Below are 24,137 nucleotides of genomic sequence, written 5' to 3' on the forward strand. Positions count from 1 at the left end.
CTTGTCTGAGACCACAAGAGGCTTGAACTCCATTTAAGTTCATAAAACAAACTTAATTTTTAGAATTAACAATTTAGACACACCATTCTTATCTCTAGTTTCTCTGACAGTGCTCTCTCACATTTTTAGACACTCCTAACTCCACTTATCTAGATGTAAACCCCATTGAACTCAATGGAACTTACTTCTGAGTAGACATTTTTAAAATTGCAGGGAGCCCCCCCCCCCGTTTTTTGCCTTCTTCCTTTCCTCACGCTTACTCACTGTCAGCACACAAAAGCCCTGTTTCGGGCTGATCTCCATTCTCCCTTTCTTGTCCTTGCCTCCATTTTATCCTTATTCCTTTTTCCCGCTCCGCGCTAGCAATCGACGTTGGTAGTTGTACCAGCAGCTGCTGCTACTAAGAATCATAGGATCCTAGAATGCAGGAATCCAAATTAAACCCTCAGACGCTCCCGGGAAGGAAAACTAACTGCCGACTATCAAAGCCAGTGGACAGCATACAGGGAGAGTCAACATGGTGAACAGACCTGGTTCTTCACGGGACAGCTACACGTAGTGAATTTTAAAATCACCACCTGCAGACTTTTTCTGAAACCAGCTGAACCCAGATACAGGGGATTTATACCTGGGAACAGGGTAACGTGTGAATAAGAGTTCCCCCTACTGGTATCTTTGCTCCTCCTTAAGGGAGGTTGTCGGAACCTCTTTCTGCCAGCCCTTCTCAAAACCTGCACCACCATTTGTAATTGCAACCATTCAACAAGCTCCCTTGGTATGCGTAACATTTCTCACTCTCATGCGTACATCCTCGTTCAACCTGGCGCTTCCGCCTTTCTGTTCCAGACCTCAGCTCCGGGGGAGGCGCTAATCTCTTCCAAGGCCCTTGGCTTTCCCTTCCCCTGCTGTCGCTGCTACAACCTGGGCCGTCCTGACCATTATTACCGCTTACCATGAAAACCCTATTCAAAGGGGTAGACATAAGTCGGGATCGACTTGAAGGCAGTCCATTTCCATTTTTCCACACCAGGCAAAAGCAGTCTGCAGTGTCTCCCCAAAAATAAAATAAAAAATCACCCTTTCTGAGTTTTGCTACCCCTCCTACAATATGAGTTAAACAGAGAGAGTTGTGCTGTTACCGCCTCACTTAGACATCCCGCGGCTGCCAAACATGCAAGAGTCCCCGCCCCTCCAACGACTGCCAGTCTAGGTAGGCCAGTCATGCACAGAGGTAAACGACTGCTCCCCAAGCTTCGATTCCTCCCTCTCAGGCGGAAGAGAATTCCCAAAGTTTCCAAGGTAAATTGCTAGAGCCTGCGACAACCTGCTTTTCTCCAGCAAATCCCGCAGATATACACATGCAGCAGCGTGAAGCCGAATGATCGCCAGGCACCTGAGGGGAAAAATGACCCTTTGAGGCAACGAAGGCTAGAACCCTGAGGAGAAAGGGGCGGAGCTTACACGCGCCGATGGAGGCGGGAGGGGGAGGGGGAGGGGCGTCGGAGGAGTGAAGCTGTGGCTCTGTTACTGGAGAGGGGGAGAGTGAAGGGGGCGGGGCTGGGGCGGCCGTTACTCGCGCGCCTCTGCGCGCGAGCGACCTGCTCTCCGGGCTCGGTCAAAGCAGCAACGACGTTACTGCTTCTGCGAGTGACCGTTGAGGGGGTGGGGGCTCTCTCGTGAAGGGGGAGTGAGGGGCAGGAGTAGTGGCCGTTGGGAGAGGCGTTTTGCGCCGGTTGTGGCCGCCACTGAACAATGGACGAGTCTCCGGCGGGTGCAGGGCCCTCCCTGGTCGGTCTTATCGCCATGGGTGGGGAAAACGAGGCTGAAAGCCGGCAAGGCCCTGCAGACCGGGCCAACGGAGAGTCGAAGCTCAACCTGTTGGACACTTGCGGGGTGTGCGGGCAACACATCCAGAGCCGGCGGCCCAAGCTGCTGCCTTGCCTCCACTCTCTCTGCCTGCGCTGCCTGCCCCCTCCTCATCGCTACCTCATGCTGCCGCCTCCTGCAGCCCCTTCGCCAGGCGGCGGCGGCGGCGGCCCCAAAGACCCACCATTGCCACCGCCGCCACCGCTACTTCAGCCTTCTCCAGCCCCCTCTTCGCCCGTCTCCACGCCGCCCTCGCCGCTGCACTGCAACCCCGGTAAGAAAGCCTGGCCGCTTGGCTGAGACTGGGGATGAGGAGGTGGGAAAACCTCGCAGTTACCTCAGCAGGGCAAGCCTCACAGCACCGGGGATTGGGAGGGAAAAGAGACCGATTGTCGCGATTCCGCTCCGTACTTGGTACCGGAAGGGGAGCAATTGATAAATCCGTCTCTGCAGTCAGTGTTTAATTGGCAAAAAGTGGCACTGAGGCTAAAGCTGGTCAGGAATAGCGCTCTTTGTCATGGGAATCCTTACCCCTAACTCCAGATGCGTTGGGAAGTGAGGGTAGAGCTTTCTTCTCTCAATACGTCTCAAAGATAAATCCCGTCGGTCGCAAATTGTTTTCGGGTCCCGAATCGTAGCTCAAGTTAAACCTTGGGTTCGTAGAGGCACGAGCTTTTGGTAGCTAAGTAGGAACCTGCTTTATCAGATGCATAAATATATGAGAGACGGGCTGAGATGCAGCAGGGATGATACATAAAGGCAGCAGACATGCAAGCATCGTATTCCCAGATCCATGTGAAAAACAAACAGTAATACTACGTGGCTGTGGTTGTTTTAAGGTCATAGAGACGAGTACTGTGAAGATAGAGGCGTTTTGCCTCTCCACAGAGCTGGGATTTATGCTGATGTGGGATTTTAAAAGTAGGGTGCTGCGATCTAACCTAAAACTCGGCCGTTAGGAAGGGAAACCATAATAGACTGCAACTTCCCATTGTTTATATATTGCATCCTTTGTTAATATAGGTGTGAGCCAGGAAATGCCTGCTAAATCCTGGTCCAAGAGCTGGGCTTCTTGCTATATTTGCTGAAGTAAATATTTGGGCTTAACAGCATGGTCCAAAAAACAACTACCTACAATATTTCATCCCTCTCCTGAAGACTGTGGAGCTAATGATCAACAATAAAAAACAACTTTAGAGCGATAGCATTACTCTTCACTTTGTTTCACAGAAATAAGAGGGAAATGACCGTTACATTTTATTTGCTTCAGTAAGGATCTGCAGATAAAGATTGTCTTGATAGCTTATTTGAAGGGAGATTTTCTTACCTCAGTTTCTTCATAATGTGCTCCTTTTCACTGAAAAAAGTTGCTTGTGTGCATGTCTTTTCTTGTTTTTGGATGACACTTATGTCTAACTTTTTGTTGCTGACCCTTGGCATAAGTATGTGTGAAGATGTTATGTATTTGGGGAAAACAGACGTTTGAGGGGGATGGCTTGTGTTTATTTTATTTATTTATTTATTTATTATACTTGTATACTGCCCCATAGCTGAAGCTCTCTGGGCGGTTGACAGTAACTAAAAACAAATACAATTTAAGATACATCTTTTAAAAAACAATTTAAAACACAATTTAAAAATTTAAAACAATATAAAACACATGCTAAAATGCCTGGGAGAAGAGGAAAGATAAGTGTTGGCGCCAGGCACACCTGGTCAACGGGATCATTCCATAATTTGGGGGCCAACACTGAGAAGGCCCTTGCCCTTGTTCCGAGCTTCCCTCGGAGTAGGCAGCCAGAGGAGGGCCTTTGATCTTGAACGTAGTGTACGGGTGGGTTTGTATCGGAAGAGGCTTTCCATCAGGTATTGTGGTCCCAAGCCATGTAAGGCTTTATAGGTCAAAACCAGCACCTTGAATCGAGCTCGGAAACATAAAGGCAGCCAGTGCAAGCGGGCCAGAATCAGTTTTATATGTTTGGACCGTCTGGTCCCTGTTACCAATCTGGCCGCTGCATTTTGCACAAGCTGCAGTTTCCCAACCGTATTCAAAGGCAGCCCCACGTAGAGTGCATTGCAGTAATCTAATTTGGACACTTATGTCTAACTTTTTGTTGCTGACCCTTGGCATAAGTATGTGTGAGGATGTATCAGGGAAAACAGAAGTTTGAGGGGGATGGCTTGTATTAACAGTGATGAGTTTGTATCTAAGGATAAAGTCATTGTGTACATGTAATGTATTCTCTTTTTAAGAATCTTCCTTAAGCTGCCTGTATTTGTTATCAGGATTTCTCAGACATTATGTAATTTCAACCATAGGTGTTGCTTTTTTCTTACTTTCAAAACTGCATATAAAATTCTACCAGTGACATGTTTTTCACTCCTATATATCCATAGCGGAGGTGAGGTAATTCAGCTTTTGATCTATGTCTGATACTTTTTCCTCAACAGCATAATTATTATACCCATTGTAAGCAGTGAAAGCTCTTTGCTGCTTTAGTAACAATTTTATTCCATTGTTGCCTTTGCCAGTCCACAAATACGTAAGGAATTTACAGAATTGTTTCTAAACTATCTATGCATCTTACAGCTTAATCCTATACATGTCTATGCAGAAATAAATCCCATTGAGTTCAGTGGAGTTTATTTCCAGGTAGATGGGTATAGGATTTCAGCCATAATCAGGGTTACCCTGGAGGTTGTCTACCTTCTGCTGATCCTTCTAAAAGAGGGGTGGGGAATTGGATCTGGCAGGCAGGCCAGATAATTGTCTCCCCGACCCCTCACAACCCACGTTTGACAGGTGGGTAGAGTCATTTACCTGTCAATTCCCTAACATCACAATGACATCTGTAGGGATTGTCAGAAGCCCCTTTCAAAGCACTGTCTTGAGCAGTGCTTTGAAAGAGGCTTCTGGAGATCCAACAATCAGCTGCTTGCCAGATTTCTAGAAGTCTCTTTCAAAACTATGGGCAAGATAGTGCTTTGAAAGGGTTTCTGGAGAGTTGATAATTTAAATCACAAATTAAATATTTCAAATAACCAACAGTATGCATCATGAATAAACCATTTCAAATACAGTTCAAGCCACCACAATAGCAATCCAAAAACTAATAAGCCAGAAGCATAATCAGTTAGATAATTAAAAACTGTTAATATTTGTCTTCAAATGCCTTTTGAAGGCCAACACTAGTGCAACCCATCATATATCCCTTGGAAGGAAGTTCCACAGATTTGGGACTTCCACTGAGAACGCCTTGCTCCTAAAGCTTGCCAGTCTCACATACCTTAATTATATGCTGATCTTAGAGCTCATGCAGATCCATGCAGGTCAGCTTACAGGTGTACAAACCAGTGTTTGGGATGTTCCAGCCTAAAATATAAAAAGATTATAGGGGAGGATTCTCTGTTTGATCATTAAACTCATTAGTATAATGATTGGCCATAACCTACTTTTGTATGCTGTAGCCTGTAGAACATATTGTACACTTTATTTATGTAATCCTATGTCTCCATATAGGCTTTCTAGTTTAAACCATGTTCTTTGTGCAGGGATTTCCTGCTTGACAAGAACTTTGCCTGTTACCTGCAGTATATTCCTGCACACCTTCAAGAACTTCAGAAGTCCCACTATTGCTGTTCAGCATGTGGTACTATCATGCTGATTCAACTGAGATCTATGTAACAGAATTATGAGAATAGTTAGAAAAGTACATCCACACTCCTCTGAAGGACCAACTCCATACAATTACTGAAATGCGATAAAGGAATTGGAGAGTTTGGTGTGCATTGCTATAATCCTCGTCCTTGTCCAAAACAGCCTTGCAGGCCAAATGGGAGTGCCTGGTGGAACAAATTTGGCCTGTGGACCAAAAGTTCTCTACTCATGGCTTAACATAACAGCACCAATACAATACTTTTCAAGTTTCTCACTTCATTCATTTAGCTGTGAAAAATCAAATAGTGTATATGCAAATAGCTTATAATGATGTCATAAGCTCACCTGAGCAATGCAAGAAACCATTTCTTGATGAACAGTAGGAATATGGAATCTTCCTGTAGCGTATGCAACTTGGCCTGTGTTATCTAAAATCTGTTAGAATGCACACCCAACCCAAACCTATTACTTATTTGTAAATGTTGTTCTCTGACTAAGGGGATGATTTTAATTCCATCTGGCTTTATTCCCACATGGAATAATTGGCAGGGAAAATTGGTAAATACCAAATCCCCAACTCTATGAGTGTAAGGGCATGAACTGGATTGTGTCCTATGTTCTTTTGTTAAAGATTTAGCACATGATCAAGAAATAGTATTAAATTAAGATATTTTGCCTTTAATATTTGCTATACTGTTTTCATGTTACTTGCATGATCAGTTACAAGGACTTAAGGAGAGCTGCGCTTTCTGTCTCTTCAGTCAGAAAATTGGCTATGTATTCATCTGTATGACAAGAAGATTTAGTAGCAATTGTTTTCAGAAATATTGGTTCAGGTGTTGCAGATATAATGGTGACCAAAGGATTTCCTTGTAGATCATCCATCTGACATCTAAGTCAGTGATTCTACTTGACCACTCATTTGAATAAACTCAATTGTTTGAACTCTCTCATACTCTGGCAGAGAGAGAATGTGATAACTGATAATGTGACGGCAACTTACATTAATGGATGAATTTGTAATGCTCCTTTCACTGTTGTTTTTTAGTTATAGAAAGAAGTGGACCTCTTGCAAATACAGTTAAGCTGCAATTCAATACACACTTACCTGGGAGTAAGTCATGTTGAACCCAATGGAGCTTACATCTGAGTACACTTGTATTGGATTGCAGCCTTAGTGATTTAAGTGTTTTTTCTTCAGGTATGTCCATAGTAAAAGACAGAGAAAGGAAATGGTGGCACAGCTACTCAGTGAGGATGGCAAAATGATAACAGATGACAAAGAAAAGGCAGAAGTGCTCAATTCCTACTTTGGCTTCGTCTTTTCCCAAAAAAGGGGTCTATGACCCTCCTGGGAAACATGAAGTACAAGGGGCAGAATTGGAGCTTGAGATTGATAGACAAATGGTCAAGGAATACCTAATCACTTTGAACAAGTTCAAATCAGCAGGGCCCGATAAACTGCATCCTAGAGCAGCCTTTCCCAAACGGTGTGTCTCCAGATGTTGTTGGACCACAACTCCCATCAGCCTCAGCCATTGGCAATGCTGGCTGAGGCTGATGGGAGTTGTGGTCCAACAACATCTGATAATGGACTGGATGAGAGCTAATAAACTGAGACTCAATCCAGACAAGACTGAGACACTGTTGGTGAACGCCTTCCCCGCTCAGATGGTGGATGTGCATCCTGTTCTGGATGGGGTTACACTCCCCCTGAAAGAACAGGTGCGTAGTTTGGGGGTCCTTTTTGACCCTTCCTTGTCTCTTGAGGCTCAAGTGGCCTCGGTGGCACGGAACGCGTTTTACCATCTCCATTTGGTAGCCCAACTACGCCCCTATATGGATGGCGACGACCTCGCCTCAGTTGTTCATGCTCTGGTAACTTCGAGATTGGATTACTGTAAAGTGCTCTACATAGGGCTGCCCTTGAAGACAGTTCGGAAGCTTCAGCTAGTGCAGAATGCGGCAGCTAGACTATTGACGAGGACCAGTCGGTCTTCGCACATAACTCCTGTTCTGGCTCGCCTGCACTGGCTACCTATTTGCTTCCGGGCGAGATTCAAGGTGCTGGTTATGACCTATAAAGCCTTACATGGCGTGGGACCGCAATACCTGGTGGAACGCCTCTCCCGCTATGAACCTACCCGCTCACTTCGTTCAGCATCTAAGGCCCTCCTCCGGGTACCAACCCATCGTGAAGCCCGGAGGGTGGTTACTAGATCTAGGGCCTTTTCTGTGGTGGCCCCTGAGTTGTGGAATAGCCTCCCCGAAGAGATACGCCTGGCGCCTACATTATTATCTTTCCGGCGCCAGGTAAAGACCTTCTTATGCTCCCAGGCATTTTAATCATTTTAATCTTTTTATCTTTTTAATCTTGTAATACTAATCCTTTTTATCATCTTATATTTTGTTTAATTGTATTTTGTTTTCATTGTGTCTTATATGTTTTGTGATTTTATTATTATGATGTATGTATTTTATCCTATTCTGTTTACCGCCCTGAGAGCTACTTGCTATGGGCGGTATATAAATGTAACAAAATAAATAATAAATAAATAAATAAATAAACATCTGGAGGCACACTGGTTGGGAAAGGCTGTCCTAGAGTATTGAAGGAACTGGCTGAAGAACTCTCAGAACCACTGTCTATTTAATCTTTGCAAAATCGTGGAGGACTGGTGAAGTGCCGGATGACTGGAGGAGAGCTAATGTTGTCCTTATCTTCACAACGGGCAAAAAGGAGGAACCAGGGAACTACAGACCAGTCAGCCTAACATCAATCCCTGGAAAAACTCTGGAGCAGATTATAAAGCGGTCAGTCTGTAAGCACCTAGTGATTACTAGGAGCCAACATGGATTTATGAACAAATCCTGCCAAACTACTCTTATCTCGTTCTTTGATTGGGTAACCTCCCTTGTAGACTGTGGGAATGCTGTGGACATAATATATCTCGACTTCAGCAAAGCTTTTGACAAAGTGTCCCATGATATTCTGATTAGCAAGCTAGCTAAATGTGGGCTGGATGGAACAACTATCAGGTGGATCCACCCTTGGCTCCAGAATCGTACTCAAAGAGTGCTTATCAATGGTTTCTTCTCAAACTGGGTGGAAGTAACGAGTGGGATACCACAGGGCTCAGTCCTAGGCTCAGTGCTCTTCAACATTTTTATTAACAACTTGGATGAGGAGGTACAGAGCATGCTTATCGAATTTGCAGATGATACAAAATTGGGGGACATAGCTAATACTGTGGAAGACAGAAACAAAATTCAAAGGGACCTTGATAGGCTGGAGCAATGGGCTGAAAACAATAGAATGAAATTCAACAGGGATAAATGCAAAGCTCTACACTTAGGAAAAAGAAACCAAATGCACAGATAAGATGGGGGATACTTGGCTCAGCAGTACGACATGTGAGAAGGATCTTGGAATTGTCGTTGATCACCAGCTGAATATGAGCCAACAGTGTGATGTGGCTACAAAAAAGGCAAATGCTATATTAGGCTGCATTAACAGAAGTATAGTTTCCAAATCGCGTGAAGTATTAGTTCCCCTCTATTGAGCACTAGTTAGGCCTCATCTTGAATACTGAGCCTAGTTCTGGTCTCTGCACTTCAAGAAGGATGCAGAGAAACTAGAACGGTTCAGAGGAGGGCAACAAGGATGATCAGGGGACTGGAAACAAAGCCCCATGAGGAAAGACTGAAAGAACTGGGCATGTTTAGCCTTGAGAAGAGAAGACTGAGGGGAGATATGATAGCACTCTTCAAGTCCTTGAAAAGTTGTCACACAGAGGAAGGCTGGGATCTGTTCTCGATCGTCCCAGAGTGCAGGACACAGAATAATGGGCTCAAGTTGCAGGAAGCCAGATTTCGACTGGACATCAGGAAAAACTTCCTAACTGTTAGAGCCATACGACAGTGGAACCAATTACCTTTATCGTTGTGGGTGGTGATACCATGCCCCAGGAGGGACTTAATACTGGGAACGATCTATCGTCCCCCTGATCAACATGCTCAGGGAGACCTGGAGATGAGATATGAAATTGAGGAAGCATCCAAACTAGGAAATGTGGTAGTAATGGGTGACTTCAACTACCCGGACATAGACTGGCTGCATATGTGTTCCAGTCATGACAAAGAAGCAAAGTTTCTAGATATTCTAAATGACTATTCCCTAGACCAGTTGGTCATGGAACCGACCAGAGGGACGGCAACCCTGGACTTAATCCTCAGTGGGGACCGGGACCTGGTGCGAGATGTAAGTGTTGTTGAACCGATTGGGAGCAGTGACCACAGTGCTATTAAATTAAACATACATGTAACTGGCCAATTGCCAAGAAAATCCAACACGGTCACATTTGACTTCAAAAGAGGAAACTTCACAAAAATGAGGGGATTGGTAAAAAGAAAGCTGAAAAACAAAGTCCAGAGGGTCACATCACTCGAAAATGCTTGGAAGTTGTTTAAAAACACTATATTAGAAGCTCAGCTGGAGTGCATACCGCAGACCAGAAAAGGTACCGCCAGGGCCAAGAAGATGCCAGCATGGTTAACGAGCAAAGTCAAGGAAGCTCTTAGAGGCAAAAAGTCTTCCTTCAAAAAGTGGAAGTCTTGTCCAAATGAAGAAAATAAAAAAGAACACAAACTCTGGCAAAAGAAATGCTAGAAGACAATAAGGGATGCTAAAAAAGATTTTGAGGAGCACATTGCTAAGAACATAAAAACCAACAACAAAAAATTCTATAAATACATTCAAAGCAGGAGACCATCTAGGGAGACAATTGGACCCTTGGATGATAAGGGAGTCAAAGGTGTACTAAAGAACGATAAGGAGATTGCAGAGAAGCTAAATGAATTCTTTGCATCTGTCTTCACAGTGGAAGATATAGGGCAGATCCCTGAACCTGAACTAACATTTGCAGGAAGGGATTCTGAGGAACTGAGACAAATAGTGGTAACGAGAGAGGAAGTTCTAAGCTTAATGGACAATATAAAAACTGACAAATCACCGGGCCCGGATGGCATCCACCCGAGAGTTCTCAAAGAACTCAAATGTGAAATTGCTGATCTGCTAACTAAAATATGTAACTTGTCCCTTGGGTCCTCCTCCGTGCCTGAGGACTGGAAAGTGGCAAATGTAACGCCAATCTTCAAAAAGGGATCCAGAGGGGATCCCGGAAATTACAGGCCAGTTAGCTTAACTTCTGTCCCTGGAAAACTGGTAGAAAGTATTATTAAAGCTAGATTAACTAAGCACATAGAAGAACAAGCCTTGCTGAAGCAGAGCCAGCATGCCTTCTGCAAGGGAAAGTCCTGTCTCAGTAACCTATTAGAATTCTTTGAGAGTGTCAACAAGCATATAGATAGAGGTGATCCAGTGGACATAGTGTACTTAGACTTTCAAAAAGCGTTTGACAAGGTACCTCACCAAAGACTTCTGAGGAAGCTTAGCAGTCATGGAATAAGAGGAGAGGTCCTCTTGTGGATAAGAAATTGGTTAAGAAGCAGAAAGCAGAGAGTAGGAATCAACGGACAGTTCTCCCAATGGAGGGCTGTAGAAAGTGGAGTCCCTCAAGGATCGGTATTGGGACCTGTACTTTTCAACTTGTTCATTAATGACCTAGAATTAGGAGTGAGCAGTGAAGTGGCCAAGTTTGCTGATGACACTAAATTGTTCAGGGTTGTTAAAACAAAAAGGGATTGCGAAGAGCTCCAAAAAGACCTCTCCAAACTGAGTGAATGGGCGGAAAAATGGCAAATGCAATTCAATATAAACAAGTGTCAAATTATGCATATTGGAGCAAAAAATCTGAATTTCACATATACGCTCATGGGGTCTGAACTGGCGGTGACCGACCAGGAGAGAGACCTCGGGGTTGTAGTGGACAGCACGATGAAAATGTCAACCCAGTGTGCGGCAGCTGTGAAAAAGGCAAATTCCATGCTAGCGATAATTAGGAAAGGTATTGAAAATAAAACAGCCGATATCATAATGCCGTTGTATAAATCTATGGTGCGGCCACATTTGGAATACTGTGTACAGTTCTGGTTGCCTCATCTCAAAAAGGATATTATAGAGTTGGAAAAGGTTCAGAAGAGGGCAACCAGAATTTTCAAGGGGATGGAGCGACTCCCTTACGAGGAAAGGTTGCAGCATTTGGGGCTTTTTAGTTTAGAGAAAAGGCGGGTCAGAGGAGACATGATAGAAGTGTATAAAATTATGCATGGCATTGAGAAAGTGGATAGAGAAAAGTTCTTCTCCCTCTCTCATAATACTAGAACTCGTGGACATTCAAAGAAGCTGAATGTTGGAAGATTCAGGACAGACAAAAGGAAGTACTTCTTTACTCAGCGCATAGTTAAACTATGGAATTTGCTCCCACAAGATGCAGTAATGGCCACCAGCTTGGACGGCTTTAAAAGAAGATTAGACAAATTCATGGAGGACAGGGCTATCAATGGCTACTAGCCATGATGGCTGTGCTCTGCCACCCTAGTCAGAGGCAGCATGCTTCTGAAAACCAGTTGCCGGAAGTCTCAGGAGGGGAGAGTGTTCTTGCACTGGGGTCCTGCTTGCGGGCTTCCCCCAGGCACCTGGTTGGCCACTGTGAGAACAGGATGCTGGACTAGATGGGCCACTGGCCTGATCCAGCAGGCTCTTCTTATGTTCTTACCTTGAGAGGTAGTGGGCTCTCCGACATTGGAGGCATTCAAGAGGCAACTGGACAGGCATCTGTTGGGAATGCTTTGGATTCCTGCATTGTGCAGGGGGTTGGACTTGATGGCCTCATAGGCCCCTTCCAAGTCTACTATTCTATGATTCTTGATTTTCTTTTGACATTTTATCCACAAAGCATGATAAAAAGTTTGACTGACTTGGATCTGGACTGTCATGGTGGATTGCATATCTTGTGACCAGGGCTGTGGAGTCAGAGTCGGAAGCAGTTTTGGGTGGAGTTGGAGTCGGTAGAAGTGTTCCGACTCCAGCTTCAAAGAAATTTTTCATCGATAAATTTTTTAAAATATAAATTCAAAATGTCAAAAAATCATCCCATGAAGTCAGCTGTAGTTGAGCATTTCACCATAACTCAAGATGGAAAACATTTTGTGTGTCAGTGTATGACACAGGACCCAGATGAAGACAAAAAGCTGTGATGCCAAGATCACCGCATATTCAGGCAGCGATAAAAATGCTCCTACGAGAGCTTCCAATTTAAAAAGACATTTACAGCGCTTTCCAGGGCTGTGGAATCAGAAGCAATTTTGGGTGGAGTCGGAGTCAGACAGTAGAAAAATAGAGGAGTCTGAGTCGAAGGTTTGGCATACCGACTCCGCAGCCCTGCTTGTGACACTGATCTTAAAAGCAAGGATCCCACTACTTCTCCCAGACATGTTACCTCGACACTTTCATTTTCCAATTCTGACAAATCCGCTATTTCATTTGAATTACCAAATTCCTACTACAAAAAAAAGGAGGGGGGAATATGTTATTTTGGTCTGACCTCATCCATTGGCCAGAGAAGGAGAAGTGGAAAGGAGCTGGTTTTCCCCCTTCCTATCAGAAAGAACACTCTGCTGCACCAACTGCAAGTTGCCCGGGGACTGCAGAGTGAAAGGGAAGCAGACTCTGGCCTTTGCCATCTGTTCTGCTGTGTTGAGATAGTTAGATTAAAAGTGCAGTTTAAAAATTTTGTTTATAGGTGTCAGGGATACCTGGCTCTCTCAGTCACAGTTCGTATAAACGCAGGTTTAGGTATCTGTACTTCTCTAATTTCCAATTGTCACCAATACACTCAGAATACTTTCAAAACCTCCTAGTAGTTGGTATAGTAGGCTTAGGCTTGAGATGAACATAGAAAACTGCCTTATACTGAGTCAAACCATTAGTCCATCTAGCTCAGTATTGTCTACATTGACTGGCAACAGCTCTCCGGGATTTCAAATGGCTCTCTTCCAGCCCTTGCTGGAGATGCCAGGGATTGAACTTGGGACCTTTTACATGCAAAGCAGGTGCTGTACCACTGAGCTATGGTCTTTCCCCTTCCTTTGGGATCTGCACTCCCAGGGCAACTGGATGAAATGCCTGGTGAAAGTGAGGGGAGTAGAGGCTTGATAGTGACAACAGAGACAGGATGAACTGTTAACTAAGATTGTTGATTTATTAATGGGATAATATGCACCTAAGGGTCTTAAAAGTGGAGTCTTAAAAGTGCTTGATGACATTCTTCAGGATTACAAATGTTTAGGTAGCACATTATACCAAAAAACATTTATGAGCATCCAGCAGTTGCACAGCCCCCTATTGTCTGGCTGCAAAAGACACAAGAGGATACCAGGTGTTTATAAATGTGTCTTGACTTTTCTCCTCTTCGTGCCTCATTTGCTTCAATCACTTTTTTAATCAAAGCTAACTCCCTTATCTTTAACTACCATTCCTGGATTGTGAAAGGAGATTTGTAGCACCAGTGTTCCACAGTCTCTAATTGTGCTGCTGCCAATAAGAAAGAAATCAGTTCTTTGTAAAGTAAATTCCTCATTGTATCTGGGTATATTGATAAGAAGCCCAGGTCTGGGTCCATTGAGATAATCTGTTGCACATTTTCTGAGGTCTGTTGGAATATGTGTTGCCAAAATGATTTAACTATTAGGCAGTTCCACCACATATGAATAAAACTACCACAATATTGTAGCCTCTCCAACAAGTTCCAGGTAAGTCTTTATACATTTGGCTCAACTGGTGTACAATGGACTGCCTTCAAGTCAATTCTCGCTTATGGGCAACTATTTCATGGTAAGCAGTATTCAGAGGCGGTTTACCATTGCCTTCCTCTGAGGCTGAGAGGCAGTGACTGGCCCAGTGAGCTTTATGGCTGTGTGGGGATTCGAACCCTCGTCTCCCAGGTCGTAGTCCAACACCTTAACCACTACAGTACACTGGCTCTTAGGTGGTATATACCAGTGATATATAACTTTCAACATCAACTCTCTTATGTGTGCTGCAATTGTCTTTAATTGTCTTTAGTTCTCATCAGCCTTCCTTGTGAGTCTTCAATCTGCATAGGTTTATCTTCCAAGTTTGCTTTTAAACTGACTAGTGATCCATTCGATTCTGACAGTAACACTTTATACAACATAGAAATTAAACCCTTTAAAAATTTTCTCTCCCATAACACAGTAATTTTCAGAGAACGTTTGATTCCCAGGGGCACCTCTCAATCTGTAAAGTTGTGAGATGAATGATCTGATCTGGGCTATCTGAAACTAGCTTGGACAGACTTTTGCCAAGCAATTCAACAGCTGATCTTGAGTTAAAGGGAGCCCATCTTTAAACAGATCACATACTGTGTACAGTGCTTTACTTGCCCAGTCTTTGTATTGTCTAAATTTGTTTTCTTCTTTGAAGAAGGGGTGAAACAAGAAGGAGAGAAGAGGAGATTCTGAGATCTTTGTCCATTTCTTCCATGTTAGTAGAGCAGTTTTGTAAGATGGATTATCTATAGAAGTCAAGGCTGCAGGTTTATTTTTAAAAAGGGAAATGCCTAATAGCTATTATGATCAGATACTAATTCAAGAAAGTTCCAGTCTACATCTTTTATTTGATTCAGTTGCTTTAATTGGCACGCAGCATAGTATAACTGTACGAGTGGAATTCCCAAGCCCCTGTCTTCTCATCTTAGATGTATAATAGCCTTGCCCACTCTTGAGCACTTGTCTCCATTAATTAAGTTATTAAGAAGTTTCTGCCACTTGCTAATTGTTTCCTTACCTATCCAAATTGGGAGTAGTTAGAACAGAAAAAGAAGCCTAGGCAGGAAAGTCATCTTGATCACAGCAATCCTGCCAAGTCAGGAGAGATTCGGTTTTCTATATCTGCTCAAATCCTGCTAAGCTCCTTCAAAATAGGGTTAAAGTTATGCTTCTTAAGTAGCCTCAGTTCCTTTGGCGCAATCACTCCCAAGTATTTAAAGCTACTTGGTCTGAGCTTCAGACCAAACTGTTCTTTCAGTTACATCTGTTCAGGAATAGTTGCACCAACACACAACATCAAGGATTTAGAATAGTTCACATGTAATCATGTAGCTTCTTTGAATTCCAATATCCCTTGTAAACTAATGAATACATTCAATGGGTTATCTAATATTAAAAGTGTATCATCCACAAACATATTCACAACATATGTTTTGTTATCAATGCCCCTTATTATTTCTTCCCCTCTTATAACATTCATTAAAGTTTCCATATCTAGAACAGATAAAATGGATGGAGGACACCCTTGCCTAGTTCTCCTATTTAAGGGAAATAGCAGCAAATCAATGCCATTCACTCTTTCTTTTGCTCGAGCTTCAGCATATATCTGTTCAATGATAATGGAGGAAATTAGGGCCAAAGTTAAGAGTTCTGAGTAGCTGAGTAACGTCCATTCCACCCTGTCAAAGGCCTTGAAAATATCTAATGAAACTAAGGTAAGAGGATGGCCCCTCTTGTTACTCCTGTGGATCAGATTCAGCACTCTGTGAGTAGTCTAAAATTTGCCTCTTTGGCACAGATTCTTTTTGATCCATGTGTTTGTTTTTCAATCAAAAGGTTCAGTCCAACTGCCAGTACAGCTGAATGAATCTTTGAGTCCTGATTGATCATTGCAGTTGGATGGTAAGAATCTCTCAACCTGGGGTCTTTACAGGCATTGCTACAACTATCCTTCCAGTATGGCGGTATGTTGCCTCCTTGCAGGCAATCATTAAACAAAATTGTTAATCGAGGTGCCACTATATCCACAAAACCCTTACACAATTCACATCCAAATCCATCCTGCCCAGGCATTTTATCCTGTTAAAGTTTTTAAATTACATTATCTTAGTTCAGTAATTGGTTTTTCCAGGCAATCTGTATGTATTGCCCTGGCCGTGGGCTTTCAGGTTTCCGAGATACCAAGGAAACAATAAGGCAGATTCAGGTTTGCTTACAAGGAGAGTTTATTGAGTAACTTACAGCACACAGGCGTACCCAATGGATCAGACTGCAAGGTCCTGCATGAACTGTTGACCAGTCTGAACACCCATGCTGGGCATCAAAGGTGATTATATAGCATTTACAAACATCGCAATGATCTTTGAAGCATCATAGCATTTGATTGATTGTCTTGTTTTCGCAAAATCAAAGAGATAAGATACTATGCTAATTAGTACTGCTACCAAGCAAAACATCTTGACATCTTGGAGCTGCTCTTCCTGGCAGCACATCAGACCACTCCCTGGCAATACTAGCTTGTTAGCCACTCAGATAAGGACCCAGGTGTCTGTGAGCTGACTATTCACATTGACCATTCTTTGACCTATCTTCCAAGCTGCTAGAAAAATGCTAAATTATTGCAGGTGCTAAAGGAATAGAAGGAGACATTACAAACTTTCATATTTAAAAGCAGCTATACCCTTACAATGGGTATACATTTGCCTGCCGGCCTACTACACTGTACGTTGCAGACTTGGCAATTTAAGTCATGCTTTGTATAACCAGCTTTCCATTTTGGCAGGGGTAGCAAGTCCAAGTCACACAAGTCTTTATAGAAAGATGTGAATAACTTATTTGTAATTTGCACCAAATAGAGATTCACAATTTAAAACATTTATTATGTAAACAATTCTATTAGGATCTTTCTTCTTCCTGAGTGCTCCAGTCATTAGTTGGGAGCATTTATTCCCAAATTTGTACTATTTATTTATTTATTATTATCTATTATTTATTATACTTGTATACCGCCCCATAGCCGAAGCTCTCTGGGTGGTTTACAGTAACTAAAAGCAAATACAATTTAAGATACATCTTTTAAAAAACCATTTAAAACACAATTTAAAACAATATAAAACACATGCTAAAATGCCTGGGAGAAGAGGAAAGTCTTGACCTGGCGCCGAAAAGATAACAGTGTTGGCGCCAGGCACACCTCGTCACATATATAATTCCATAATTTGGGAGCCACCACTGAGAAGGCCCTCTCCCTTGTTGCCATTCTCCGAGCTTCCCTCGGAGTAGGCACCCGGAGGAGGACCTTTGATCTTGAACGTAGTGTACGGGTGGGTTTGTATTGGGAGAGGCGTTCCATCAGGTATTGTGGTCCAAATATTTACTGTTTGTTTGAGCTGTAGCAGCACTAATATAAGTTCTAGAGCTTGAAGCTTTGTGCATTCATGTGTCAATTCTTTATATAACTTCAAGCTCCCTGTAGCTTTTTGTTGATTTTCCAGACAAGGTATTTCTTGATTTAATTGCAATCCAGTTTGTGTTCACTTCTACTTTAAAACAGTACTTTCGTTAATGCAGAGCTCCCTAAGGACTGCTTTCAACATAACCATACTGTGGCCTGACCTCTTAATTATCATTGCTAAGAAAGATGTTAATTATTTCAGTCAATATTTCCTTAGTTGCTTGTCGAGACAAAGCTACGCTTGGGAATCTCTGTAAGAAGCACATGATACTTTCCCCCCATAACACACCTCCAGCTAAAATGAAGCATGATCAGAGGCTGTGATAGTCCCTGTTAGTGTCTAGGACTTTCTCATAAAGTGCTTCAGAGACCAGTATGTGATAAATCTGGCTGTACATTCTGTAATGTGGGGAAAAGTAAGTGAGGACCCTGATAAATTTCTCTGCCTCCAGGGACAACATCCTGTAATAAGTTCTAGAGTTCTGAGGGTTTGTGACTTCCCTGGGCAGACTTTTTACTCCTATCTACAGTTTCATCCAGGATGAGATTCAAATCCTGCCCAAGAATTATGTCACCTCATTTAAAGATTTATAGGATTTCTAATGTTTCTCTCAAACATGAACACTGCCTAACTTTGGGACAGTAGATGGAGCCCAAGGTCAACTGCACTCTCTCCCCTGATCCCTTTTATAAAAACATCCCTGCAGGTAACTACAAATATCAGAGACAATCAAGGGACACTTTTTTGTTATCATTATTCCCCTAGCTTTAGAAGAACCAAAGGCATGATATTGATCCCCCAACCAGGAGCGCTTTATCACATTGGTGTTTTCAGCTTTCTGGTGGGTTTCTCATAGAAATATGACACCTGGGTATTAAGTTTTCAGCAAGTTCACTATTCTGACTCGCTTAGTTGCAGTCCCTAATCCTTTGACATTTAATGTTAAAAATTTTAACTTGTTTTTAGACATCATTCCTTTGTTGATTTTGTGTGTTTCCACTATTTCGTTTACCAAAATAGTCTAAAAGATCAAACAGTATGGTTGCGTAGTACAAAACACAACAATAAAACTGCTAAACATCACCCCTCCCCCTTTTACAGAGCACTTCACAAATACTCCAAGTGGGAGAGAAGTCCCCTACAACCCAGAGAAGAAAACTAGGGGCAGACAATATAGGTACAGAAAACAAAGTACCTCTTTCCTCCTTGCAGACTATGCAGATATCGTCAAGGGAATTAATGAAAAAGCAATAGTGGTTGCTTAAAGGAGAACGAACTGTGGTAATTGATGACGGTAAAGAGTTTTCAATATTTCAGTGTCTTAGAGCTCACACAAAAACCAGGAGAATATGATTCCATTTCAGCTTTCAAACAGAGCCAGCCTGTCACTGCAGCTCACTCCTACCTTTGTTTCCTTTTTGTTGATTCACAGCTGCCCTTTCCTTGTCTATCTTCTTGTTGTTATGTGCCTTCAAGTCTATTTCGACTTCTGGCGACCCTACAAATTAGTGACCTTCAGTAGCATCTGTTATAAACCACTCTGTTCACATCTTGTAAGTTCAGGTCTGTGGCTTCCTTTATGGAATCAGTCCATCTCTTGTTTGGCCTTCCTCTTTCTCTCCTCCCTTCTGTTTTCTCCTGCATTATTGTCTTTTCTAGTGAATCATGTCTTCTCGTTATGTGTCCAAAGTATGATAACCTCGTCTATCTTCTTATTCATATGCTTATGTTATTCACTGCTGGCATCTCTACTTTCATCTTGATCCACCTCCTTCAGCCTGTCTGTTGGCAGATTAAGATTTAAGGTAGTTAAAGAGTCCTTGTGTCTTTCAAAGTTGAAGATGACAAATGCTTGCCATCAGCCTTAACCACAATTTTAAAGGGGAATCCCCAGTGGTATTGCAGACCAGCTGGCTTCTTGCAGAGTGTCAGTAATGCGTTTGAATAGTTTTCTCCTTGTGGAGTCTTTGCATGTCTTGGTATATTTGGATTAACTCATATTTTACAACTCTGAGATTTCTCAGCACTTTATACACAACTTCCTTCACTTTATCAAACCTAATGTTCAGATTTCTCCCGCCATTATGTTTCTTCCATCCTGGAGCTCTATAGACCCTCTCAAAATCCATAGGAGTTAAGGCATAATCAATTCCCAAGTCCTTTAGCCATTAAATTATTAAGGCTGTGGGGTCACCTTCCTCAGATTCAGATTCAGAGATCCCTCTGGCCTGAATGTTGGCCTGGTGCTCATTATTTTGCTGTTCCTCCATTTTTAAACGCAGCTTGTTAGTTGTAGTAGAAGCGTTCCATATACATCCCAATTCCAAAGAAGGGGGATCCCAGGGAATGCAGTAATTATAGAACTATTGCCTTAATATCCCATGCAAGTAAAGTAATGCTCAAGTTTCTACAACAAAGGCTCTTACCAAATATGGAGCGAGAAATGCCAGACGTCCAAGCTGGATTTAGAAAGGGAAGAGGCACCAGGGATCATATCGCACACATACGTTGGATAATGGAACGGACCAAGGAATTTCAGAAGAAAATCACCCTGTGCTTTATAGATTACAGCAAAGCCTTTGACTGCGTAGATCATGAAAAACTATGGAATGCTTTAAAAGAAATGGGGGTGCCACAGCATCTGATTGTCCTGATGCACAGCCTATACTCTGGACAAGAGGCTACTTGTAAGGACAGAATATGGAGAAACCGATTGGTTCCCTATCGGAAATGGTGTGAGACAAGGGTGTATTTTATCATCCTATTTATTTAATCTATACACAGAACATATCATATGGAAAGCAGGATTGGACCAAGAAGAAGGAGGTGTGAAAATTGGAGGGAGAAATATCAATTTAAGATATGCAGACGATACCATACTACTAGCAGAAACCAGTAATGATTTGAAACGAATGCTGATGAAAGTTAAAGAGAAAAGCACAAAAGCAGGACTACAGCTGAACATCAAAAAGACTAAAGTAATGACAACAGAAGATTTATGCAACTTTACAGTTGACAATCAGGACATTGAACTTGTCAAGGATTATCAATATCTTGGCACAATCATTAACCAAAATGGAGACAATAGTCAAGAAATCAGAAGAAGGCTAGGACTGGGGAGGGCAGCTGTAAGAGAACTAGAAAAGGTCCTCAAGTGCCAAGATGTATCACTGAACACTAAAGTCAGGATCATTCAGACCATGGTATTTCCGATCTCTATGTATGGATGTGAAAGTTGGACAGTGAGAAAAACTGATAAGAGAAAAATCAACGCATTTGAAATGTGGTGTTGGAGAAGAGTGTTGCGGATACCATGCACTGCGAAAAAGACAAATAATTGGGTGTTAGAACAAATTAAACCAGAACTATCAATAGAAACTAAAATGATGAAACTGAGGTTATCATACTTTGGACACATAATGAGAAGACATGATTCATTAGAAAAGATAATAATGCTTGGAAAAACAGAAGGAAGTAGAAAAAGAGGAAGGCCAAAGAAGAGATGGATTGATTCCATAAAGGAAGTAACAGACCTGAACTTACAAGATCTGAACAGGGTGGTTCATGACAGATGCTCTTGGAGGTCACTGATTTATAGGGTCGCCATAAGTCGTAGTTGACTTGGAGGCACATAACAACAACAAAGTTGCCATTATTAACTTTCCAGTCACAGTTTAGTTCTTCATCCTAGCTTACAGTCTTTGTTTGCTGCTTGAATTATGTCTTCTATTTGTGCATGGACTTCATTTATAGTCCTGTTAATGGGGCACAGTGCTGCCATCATGTCCTTCACTAACGCTTTTCACATAATGTTAAATTACCTTACTAAGTCTTCCTATTCTGACAAGTCACTTGTCAATTTGATGGCCTAATCACTGCAAGTCCCGCCATGCACCATGTCAGTATTTTCTTCACTAGAGTGTGCAGACTTCTCTGATCGCTGATCAGGGGGTATAACTATGCTTTGCTGCATTTTTCTATGTTCTGCTAGCGCTAGACTTCTTCCCCATTTTGTTCCTGGTGTTTTTTTTTATCTTTAAAAGTTACTGCTTTATGAAATAATTAGTCTGTTGGGTACAGAGCTCAGAGCTATGCTGCCATCTTGCTCCTGAGCAAGCCAAACTCCCCTTGATGACAGTTTCTGAAAACACAATTTCTTTTCACACAATTGCTGATACCAGCTGCTAAGTGGCTTTTAACTCAGGCCAGATTCCTTAAACCTTCCTCCCCAACCAAATACTCGCACAACTCAGTTCAGCTACAGGGGACAATCTGTCTCTGTACTGTTATGACACATGCCCTTGGGAACCTGAGTGTGTGAACTTGCCACCTACATGTCCCATGAAACACACCTCCTTGAGAGGAGGGGGATCTTTTGTTAGGAATAAAATGATCGCTTTGCCCTGAAGTGTGCCTAAATGGTGTATAACCCAAGAAATGCAGATCCAAACCAAAATAAAGCAAGTTTGATTTTATTGAGAGAAAGAGAAGAATAACATTACAAAATTACTGGGTGCATGGCAGCTTATCATTAATATCCTAACCCATTCATAACTGTAAACTAAAGAGATCAAAGGACCCTATTACTATAAAAAGTGACAGGTAGGAGATATTACCTATCCTAGGCCCAGGAGTGGGCAGTTGAATACAGCTGGAGTGATGTGTAAGAGCTCTAACCCAAAGTCAGGAAGGAATATGGTTGCCTCAAGGATTGGGCTGAGGCTCAGACTCCCTTCCTGGTTCCGTTCCTGCAGTCCTGCCTTGAGAGTGTTGTTACATGTGTTGGAGCTCAGATCGCCATTTGCGCCCCCTTCCTAGATTCAAGCCTCTTTTTAAAAGACGTTTTCTCTCTCACCCTCCCTGCACAGGAGGGGTCTGGGTATGAGGTGATTTCTTGTGTCTGTCTCTGTGTATGTTTCTCTCTGACCCTGAGAAACTCAGGCTACTTTTTGAACAATGGAATGATTCTGCTGTGCATGAGGGAATGCTGCCAAGGAGAAGATAACATCTATTCCAGTTTCTCTTCGTTATTTTTGTTGCTTCCAAAATGGCATTGAGCGGTCCCTTTTTCACAGTACCTCAGGATTGCACGAGTCACACAAAAGGGTGTGGGGTGGGAATTCTGGTTGACAGGCTTCAGGCCTTGCACCTCGTAACAATCTCCGCCTGTTGAAAAACATCTGTACACACTTATACAGATGTCTTTTCACACCTTATGCCCTTCTGTTCTGTCCTGAACTCTCATGCTTTCATCCGTATGGCGTAACTGTGCCATTTGGGACAGGATCCATCTCACAAGGGCCATTAAGATGATGACCAAAATTACTTGAAATATTAAAATCACCACAGTGGGGTGTATTTAAAGGTTTAAACCTCCTTTGGCTTCTTCACCCCAGCCCAGCAGTGAATCCCACCATTTGTGTGTCCCTATCTGTTTAATCTTGGCTGCTATGTTGGTGATGGCATGACGTTCATGTGTTATCTGGAGGGTGGCTAGCTCTCCCATTTGTTTCTAATTGTGCAACATAGGGTGAGAAAGTACCTGTTGGAGATCCGCCAAGGGTATAAGCCCATTATCTGTCATATGGATAAGTTCCAGAACCACTGTATGGGCCCAGTTCTGCATTTGGGTGCATGTAATGGCCAAGGAAATATTCTGTTGTAAGGACCGTATGCTATTTACAATGGCAAAATTATCTTTTTCAATTCCCTGTTCCCACATTGGAAGTAAACTTGCTATGATTGGGGGGGGGATCTCAGTAGTCTTTTCCAGAGCCCTATTGATAGGTTCTGTCGTTTTATTTATTTCTTCAGTGGTATAATGTAATTTGTTGGCTAATATTTCAATATTGGTGGCATCCAAAAAGGCAGCTCCAGTACCCAACCACCCTGATAAATCCCGCTTATTTCTTTTCCCATTCTCCCCCTCCCATAATGGTTCCCTCTTTTGGCACCAACTATTGTTCTGGGCTCCTCCAGTACTACAGCCAAGATGGCCACCGCTAGCTCAGTCAGAGAAACCTAGTTTCCTGTCTTCTTGGTCCAACACCAGGTGTAGGCCTTCACAGCCAGCTCCAAGACAGAGTGGTTTCCTGGTGACAGAGATGGAAGCTCTGTAGACCACAGCAACTCCTCCCTCCCGTCCCTGCAGCCTGTGCTGGTGTTGCACCGAGTATCCAGGTGGGCAGAGCTGGGTCAGATCAACTCCTCCCAGCTCACCCATCCAGGTTTTGGTAATGCACACTAAATTGTCACCTTCATCCACGATCAAATCATGGATGAGTTTGGTTTTTGTGTGTACCGATCTGGTGTTAAACAAGAACACACACATGCCAGTAGGCACAGCAGATGCGCAACGAGGAACCCATCCATGAGTGGAGTGGGAGGGAAGAACAAGGTGTAGATAG

At 42.8% G+C, this 24,137-nt stretch overlaps 1 protein-coding gene across 2 annotated transcripts in view; it reads left to right on the forward strand.

Annotated features, from left to right (window-relative positions):
- The first annotated feature begins 1,662 nt into the window (after nucleotides 1–1,662).
- TRIM24 (tripartite motif containing 24) overlaps nucleotides 1,663–24,137 on the forward strand; it is a 116,910-nt gene continuing 94,435 nt past the window's right edge. For both annotated transcript variants that reach the window (XM_061638819.1, XM_061638820.1), the window contains exon 1: nucleotides 1,663–2,140. In XM_061638819.1, coding sequence (XP_061494803.1) covers nucleotides 1,753–2,140 — 388 coding nt within the window. In that variant the 5' untranslated portion in view covers nucleotides 1,663–1,752. The remainder of the gene's footprint in view (nucleotides 2,141–24,137) is intronic.

This window comes from Rhineura floridana, chromosome 8 (assembly GCF_030035675.1).
Source record: "Rhineura floridana isolate rRhiFlo1 chromosome 8, rRhiFlo1.hap2, whole genome shotgun sequence".
Classification (NCBI taxonomy): Eukaryota; Metazoa; Chordata; class Lepidosauria; order Squamata; family Rhineuridae; genus Rhineura; species Rhineura floridana.